The 8,898-nt window shown below is 45.1% G+C and overlaps 1 protein-coding gene across 1 annotated transcript in view; it reads left to right on the top strand.

Annotated features, from left to right (window-relative positions):
• Positions 1 to 272: 272 nt before the first annotated feature.
• LOC107436137 (mucin-3B) overlaps positions 273 to 8,898 on the top strand; it is a 54,163-nt gene continuing 45,537 nt past the window's right edge. Inside the window, exons 1-2 of the mRNA XM_071185337.1 lie at positions 273 to 292; positions 379 to 8,351. Of these exons, the coding sequence (XP_071041438.1) occupies positions 273 to 292; positions 379 to 8,351 (7,993 nt within the window). The remainder of the gene's footprint in view (positions 293 to 378; positions 8,352 to 8,898) is intronic.

Below are 8,898 nucleotides of genomic sequence, written 5' to 3'. Positions count from 1 at the left end.
CTTCTCGTTACCCAGTGGGCACCTATGGCGAAGCCATGGCGGTGGAGCAGCGTCGCCCACGTCACACAATCACAAACCCGTTTATAGGGCGGGTCGCATTCACACAATCACACACAAAGGAGAAAGGACATAGAACACAGAGAGAAAGAAACATCCATGCCCTGAGCAGGATTCGAATCCACGACCAGTGGCTCCACAGTCAGGCACTCTAACCACTCGGCCACCAGGTCGGCCCTTTTACTTCAAATTAAAAAACTAAATTTTGCTTGAAGATGTATAGTACATTGACGCTGTGAGCTCAATTTGGGCTTAGTTTGATTTGATAGTGATAGTGGTTACATAGTGATAGTGATTGATATTGATTGATTGATTTGATAGTGATTTGATAGTAGATANGACAGAGCAGACTGAAACGGAAACGACAGAGCAGACTGAAACGGAAACGACAGAGCAGACTGAAACGGAAACGACAGAGCAGACTGAAACGGAAACGACAGAGCAGACTGAAACGGAAACGACAGAGCAGACTGAAACGGAAACGACAGAGCAGACTGAAACGGAAACGACAGAGCAGACTGAAACGGAAACGACAGAGCAGACTGAAACGGAAACGACAGAGCAGACTGAAACGGAAACGACAGAGCAGACTGAAACGGAAACGACAGAGCAGACTGAAACGGAAACGACAGAGCAGACTGAAACGGAAACGACAGAGCAGACTGAAACGGAAACGACAGAGCAGACTGAAACGGAAACGACAGAGCAGACTGAAACGGAAACGACAGAGCAGACTGAAACGGAAACGACAGAGCAGACTGAAACGGAAACGACAGAGCAGACTGAAACGGAAACGACAGAGCAGACTGAAACGGAAACGACAGAGCAGACTGAAACGGAAACGACAGAGCAGACTGAAACGGAAACGACAGAGCAGACTGAAACGGAAACGACAGAGCAGACTGAAACGGAAACGACAGAGCAGACTGAAACGGAAACGACAGAGCAGACTGAAACGGAAACGACAGAGCAGACTGAAACGGAAACGACAGAGCAGACTGAAACGGAAACGACAGAGCAGACTGAAACGGAAACGACAGAGCAGACTGAAACGGAAACGACAGAGCAGACTGAAACGGAAACGACAGAGCAGACTGAAACGGAAACGACAGAGCAGACTGAAACGGAAACGACAGAGCAGACTGAAACGGAAACGACAGAGCAGACTGAAACGGAAACGACAGAGCAGACTGAAACGGAAACGACAGAGCAGACTGAAACGGAAACGACAGAGCAGACTGAAACGGAAACGACAGAGCAGACTGAAACGGAAACGACAGAGCAGACTGAAACGGAAACGACAGAGCAGACTGAAACGGAAACGACAGAGCAGACTGAAACGGAAACGACAGAGCAGACTGAAACGGAAACGACAGAGCAGACTGAAACGGAAACGACAGAGCAGACTGAAACGGAAACGACAGAGCAGACTGAAACGGAAACGACAGAGCAGACTGAAACGGAAACGACAGAGCAGACTGAAACGGAAACGACAGAGCAGACTGAAACGGAAACGACAGAGCAGACTGAAACGGAAACGACAGAGCAGACTGAAACGGAAACGACAGAGCAGACTGAAACGGAAACGACAGAGCAGACTGAAACGGAAACGACAGAGCAGACTGAAACGGAAACGACAGAGCAGACTGAAACGGAAACGACAGAGCAGACTGAAACGGAAACGACAGAGCAGACTGAAACGGAAACGACAGAGCAGACTGAAACGGAAACGACAGAGCAGACTGAAACGGAAACGACAGAGCAGACTGAAACGGAAACGACAGAGCAGACTGAAACGGAAACGACAGAGCAGACTGAAACGGAAACGACAGAGCAGACTGAAACGGAAACGACAGAGCAGACTGAAACGGAAACGACAGAGCAGACTGAAACGGAAACGACAGAGCAGACTGAAACGGAAACGACAGAGCAGACTGAAACGGAAACGACAGAGCAGACTGAAACGGAAACGACAGAGCAGACTGAAACGGAAACGACAGAGCAGACTGAAACGGAAACGACAGAGCAGACTGAAACGGAAACGACAGAGCAGACTGAAACGGAAACGACAGAGCAGACTGAAACGGAAACGACAGAGCAGACTGAAACGGAAACGACAGAGCAGACTGAAACGGAAACGACAGAGCAGACTGAAACGGAAACGACAGAGCAGACTGAAACGGAAACGACAGAGCAGACTGAAACGGAAACGACAGAGCAGACTGAAACGGAAACGACAGAGCAGACTGAAACGGAAACGACAGAGCAGACTGAAACGGAAACGACAGAGCAGACTGAAACGGAAACGACAGAGCAGACTGAAACGGAAACGACAGAGCAGACTGAAACGGAAACGACAGAGCAGACTGAAACGGAAACGACAGAGCAGACTGAAACGGAAACGACAGAGCAGACTGAAACGGAAACGACAGAGCAGACTGAAACGGAAACGACAGAGCAGACTGAAACGGAAACGACAGAGCAGACTGAAACGGAAACGACAGAGCAGACTGAAACGGAAACGACAGAGCAGACTGAAACGGAAACGACAGAGCAGACTGAAACGGAAACGACAGAGCAGACTGAAACGGAAACGACAGAGCAGACTGAAACGGAAACGACAGAGCAGACTGAAACGGAAACGACAGAGCAGACTGAAACGGAAACGACAGAGCAGACTGAAACGGAAACGACAGAGCAGACTGAAACGGAAACGACAGAGCAGACTGAAACGGAAACGACAGAGCAGACTGAAACGGAAACGACAGAGCAGACTGAAACGGAAACGACAGAGCAGACTGAAACGGAAACGACAGAGCAGACTGAAACGGAAACGACAGAGCAGACTGAAACGGAAACGACAGAGCAGACTGAAACGGAAACGACAGAGCAGACTGAAACGGAAACGACAGAGCAGACTGAAACGGAAACGACAGAGCAGACTGAAACGGAAACGACAGAGCAGACTGAAACGGAAACGACAGAGCAGACTGAAACGGAAACGACAGAGCAGACTGAAACGGAAACGACAGAGCAGACTGAAACGGAAACGACAGAGCAGACTGAAACGGAAACGACAGAGCAGACTGAAACGGAAACGACAGAGCAGACTGAAACGGAAACGACAGAGCAGACTGAAACGGAAACGACAGAGCAGACTGAAACGGAAACGACAGAGCAGACTGAAACGGAAACGACAGAGCAGACTGAAACGGAAACGACAGAGCAGACTGAAACGGAAACGACAGAGCAGACTGAAACGGAAACGACAGAGCAGACTGAAACGGAAACGACAGAGCAGACTGAAACGGAAACGACAGAGCAGACTGAAACGGAAACGACAGAGCAGACTGAAACGGAAACGACAGAGCAGACTGAAACGGAAACGACAGAGCAGACTGAAACGGAAACGACAGAGCAGACTGAAACGGAAACGACAGAGCAGACTGAAACGGAAACGACAGAGCAGACTGAAACGGAAACGACAGAGCAGACTGAAACGGAAACGACAGAGCAGACTGAAACGGAAACGACAGAGCAGACTGAAACGGAAACGACAGAGCAGACTGAAACGGAAACGACAGAGCAGACTGAAACGGAAACGACAGAGCAGACTGAAACGGAAACGACAGAGCAGACTGAAACGGAAACGACAGAGCAGACTGAAACGGAAACGACAGAGCAGACTGAAACGGAAACGACAGAGCAGACTGAAACGGAAACGACAGAGCAGACTGAAACGGAAACGACAGAGCAGACTGAAACGGAAACGACAGAGCAGACTGAAACGGAAACGACAGAGCAGACTGAAACGGAAACGACAGAGCAGACTGAAACGGAAACGACAGAGCAGACTGAAACGGAAACGACAGAGCAGACTGAAACGGAAACGACAGAGCAGACTGAAACGGAAACGACAGAGCAGACTGAAACGGAAACGACAGAGCAGACTGAAACGGAAACGACAGAGCAGACTGAAACGGAAACGACAGAGCAGACTGAAACGGAAACGACAGAGCAGACTGAAACGGAAACGACAGAGCAGACTGAAACGGAAACGACAGAGCAGACTGAAACGGAAACGACAGAGCAGACTGAAACGGAAACGACAGAGCAGACTGAAACGGAAACGACAGAGCAGACTGAAACGGAAACGACAGAGCAGACTGAAACGGAAACGACAGAGCAGACTGAAACGGAAACGACAGAGCAGACTGAAACGGAAACGACAGAGCAGACTGAAACGGAAACGACAGAGCAGACTGAAACGGAAACGACAGAGCAGACTGAAACGGAAACGACAGAGCAGACTGAAACGGAAACGACAGAGCAGACTGAAACGGAAACGACAGAGCAGACTGAAACGGAAACGACAGAGCAGACTGAAACGGAAACGACAGAGCAGACTGAAACGGAAACGACAGAGCAGACTGAAACGGAAACGACAGAGCAGACTGAAACGGAAACGACAGAGCAGACTGAAACGGAAACGACAGAGCAGACTGAAACGGAAACGACAGAGCAGACTGAAACGGAAACGACAGAGCAGACTGAAACGGAAACGACAGAGCAGACTGAAACGGAAACGACAGAGCAGACTGAAACGGAAACGACAGAGCAGACTGAAACGGAAACGACAGAGCAGACTGAAACGGAAACGACAGAGCAGACTGAAACGGAAACGACAGAGCAGACTGAAACGGAAACGACAGAGCAGACTGAAACGGAAACGACAGAGCAGACTGAAACGGAAACGACAGAGCAGACTGAAACGGAAACGACAGAGCAGACTGAAACGGAAACGACAGAGCAGACTGAAACGGAAACGACAGAGCAGACTGAAACGGAAACGACAGAGCAGACTGAAACGGAAACGACAGAGCAGACTGAAACGGAAACGACAGAGCAGACTGAAACGGAAACGACAGAGCAGACTGAAACGGAAACGACAGAGCAGACTGAAACGGAAACGACAGAGCAGACTGAAACGGAAACGACAGAGCAGACTGAAACGGAAACGACAGAGCAGACTGAAACGGAAACGACAGAGCAGACTGAAACGGAAACGACAGAGCAGACTGAAACGGAAACGACAGAGCAGACTGAAACGGAAACGACAGAGCAGACTGAAACGGAAACGACAGAGCAGACTGAAACGGAAACGACAGAGCAGACTGAAACGGAAACGACAGAGCAGACTGAAACGGAAACGACAGAGCAGACTGAAACGGAAACGACAGAGCAGACTGAAACGGAAACGACAGAGCAGACTGAAACGGAAACGACAGAGCAGACTGAAACGGAAACGACAAAGCAGACTGAAAACAAAACAACATTGAAGATAGCTAATACGACAACTGGAATAGAAAGAGAAACATCAACAGAAATTGAAACATCTACGGGAACTGAAAGAAAAATGTCAACGAGGATTGATTCAAGGTTCGAAACAGAAACTGAACTGGAAACGACAGAATTTAAAGAAGTACGAACGGAACCAACCACATCTTCTCAAACCAAACATGCAATATTAGAAACTTCGGAGTCATTCATCTCTTTTAAAACAGAAACAACCCAGTTTACAGAAAGAGAGGGGTCTACCATGTTTCCAAAAACAGAGCATGAAACACATTTTTCTGATTCTCAAGAAATCACATTTGAAAAGAATACAGAAGCCACGTCTGTAAAGTCAAAAGAAATAACATCTTCTGAAATTACACCTCTAACGTCAGCTGGAACTATGCTTACAACGTCAGAAGATAATTCGCTCTTCAATTCTGAGTCAACTACACAAGTTGGATCATCAACGTCCTCAGAAGCTCAGTTGGGAACAACAGAGAAAATCACGAATATTACGTTTGTTTCAAAATTCACCACTGAAGTTACACCAGTAGCATCTACAGAATTGGCCACTGAAAATACATCTGTAATATCTACAGAATCGGTCACTGAAGACACTCCTGAAACACCTGAAGAATTGGCCACTGAAGATACGACAATATCATCTACAGGATCGACAACTGAATACACATCACTATCATCTAAAGAACAAATTTTTCAAGATATATCAGTAACATCTACGAAATATACACCAAAAATACAATTAGAAACAACTACAGAAACTGTGACAGCCACATCTTCAGAAATCGTATCTAACAGCAATGAACCCTCGACTTCCACAAATATAGAACTGTTGATATTTGAAACCACTCAGAGTAATGCATCTAAGTTTGTGAACGACGAAATCACGCCAAACTCAAAATTGTATCTTACTTCAACTCAGGAAACTGAATTTATACAGAGTACAGAAACAGAGTCTGTCTTTCCAACTGAAACCAAGCTTGTATTAACAACACCTGAAGTCAGAAAATCCACAAAGATTGATTTAGTAATGTCTACTTATAATGAACTTACCCTGCCTACACAGTCTGAACTAGAAACGTCAAAAGATGCAGAGCACGAAGCATCAACAGAATCAGTTTCCGAAATCTCAAGCGAGTCTTCACCCGAAAGCTCGACTGCGCAGACTGAAACCGAAACAAAAATACAGACAGTTATCGAAACGACTACGTCAACAAAAACAGTAAACGAAGCGTTTACGACTTCTGAAACTTCAATAGGAACTGAAAACGAAATGTCAACGGCGATAGATTCTGGGTTTCAAACTGAAAGTGACCCCAAAAATAGATCAGAACAAGAAACGATAAATTTTAAAGATGAACAAACAGAACTAGCCACTTCTTCTCAAACCAAACAAACTTCTGAGGCAGTTCCGTTTTCAGAAGCAGAAACGGAGACAGAGACTTCAGCATCAACAGAAACAACAATTATAATGTCTACAGAAGCCACATCTGCATCGTCAAGAAAAATTAAATTTTTAGAAACTACTACAGAACTGCTAACTGTAATTACGTCGTTGACGTCTGCAGAACTCCAGTCTTCGACAGAGCCCGAAGTGCCGTCTACGACAGAGCCCGAAGTGCCGTCTACGACAGAGCCCGACGTGCCGTCTACGACAGAGCCCGACGTGCAGTCTACGACAGAGCCCGACGTGCAGTCTTCGACAGAGCCCGACGTGCAGTCTTCGACTGAGCCCGAAGTGCAGTCTTCGACAGAGCCCGAAGTGCAGTCTTCGACAGAGCCCGAAGTGCAGTCTTCGACAGAGCCCGAAGTGCAGTCTTCGACAGAGCCCGAAGTGCAGTCTTCGACAGAGCCCGAAGTGCAGTCTTCGACAGAGCCCGAAGTGCAGTCTTCGACAGAGCCCAAAGTGCAGTCTTCGACAGAGCCCAAAGTGCAGTCTTCGACAGAGCCCAAAGTGCAGTCTTCGACAGAGCCCCAAGAGCAGTCTTCGACAGAGCCCCAAGAGCAGTCTTCGACAGAGCCCGAAGTGCAGTCTCCGACAGAGCCTGAATCTCAGTGGTCCACGAGGGCTTCAACTGTGGTTAGTACTGAAGTGTTAACAAGGAGTAACCTTAAAATTTCAACAGATTCAGAATTTGAAATTTATTCTCAGACGGAGACTTCCATATCTCCCCAAATGGAAACAGATACGTCCATTGTAATGGAACCAATTTCTTCCCACATAACTGAAACCCAACTTACAACTAATTCATCTATACTTCTTACATCCAGCATTGATATCTCGTCTACTGACAGTGTTTCTCGAGATCCTAAAAGTCTGACAGGAGATCCCACCATTAATTTTACTATTAAGTATTTGATTACTACTGATTTTGATACATCAACTCAGACATTCCCTTCTGTAGATCATTCAGAACCTGATACATATACGACTGATGATATATTAAAGGCAACGTCACAAGCTTCTGATGAAACTAGTTCAGACATATCCAACAAAGACACTATGGATTACAGTACAGTAAAGTTTCAAACAGATAGATATGGAACTTTTTACAGCATAGAATCTGAAGCAACAGAAAGCACAACAGTCACTACTAAACATATTAATTCAGAGTGTCCAGATTGTGATGACTGTAATGTACCAGATGTTTCAGACTGCTCTAAGTATTTTAATTGCCAAAATGGGTCTAAAGTATCCAGACAGTGCCAACTGAGATACCTCTTTAGCAGTATATCCAAAGAATGCGAAACGTTTGATAAAGTTTCCTGTAACTCTAGTTCAAGTCAATGTATTGATAGAGAAGGATTTTATCCTGATCCCGAAGATTGCTCTTCTTTCCTGCATTGTTATCATGGCGTTGCTTACAAGATTACTTGTCCGGAAGGACTCTTTTATAATCCAACGAAACGAACATGTGATTTAAAATCGGAATGTGGTAAGTTTCATTTTCATGCTTTAGTAATAATTAGCTTGTTCCAATACTACAAATTTACTGTTTTAAATGTTTTAGCAAAAACATTTTTAGAAATTTTAAGTCTTAGAAACATTTAAGCTTAAAAACTTCATTTTTATACAAGTAACTTCGACTAAAAATTACTTATCCCTTACAAAAATAAATTAAAATTTCGATGATCTTAATAACAATGAGAGTGTTTTTATATACGGATGAAGTTTGAAAAATAGTTTTGTTTAACTAAATGTTACTAGACTACCGTTTTAAATATTATGGATTCTAAAACACTTGGCAGCTGTGGTTTCAATAACGAAAAATTATTTAAACTGGCTAACATGTTTATCAAAATTATTATTGATGGTTTTGCAATAATCCGCTTTAAACAGTATCGAAACATAAAATTTTTAACAACAAACATTTAGTTCAATCGTTAGGTAAATGGCGATCTCTGGTTCATAATCGATCCCTTATTTTTATTTCAATATTAAGGGCGCTGATGTTTTTCTTCTATAAGATAAAAATTTTGTAA

The sequence above is a fragment of the Parasteatoda tepidariorum genome, chromosome 1 (assembly GCF_043381705.1).
Source record: "Parasteatoda tepidariorum isolate YZ-2023 chromosome 1, CAS_Ptep_4.0, whole genome shotgun sequence".
NCBI classification, from domain to species: Eukaryota; Metazoa; Arthropoda; class Arachnida; order Araneae; family Theridiidae; genus Parasteatoda; species Parasteatoda tepidariorum.
The sequence above is the reverse complement of the archived record's forward strand: the minus strand, read 5'-3'. Positions and strand labels throughout refer to the sequence as shown.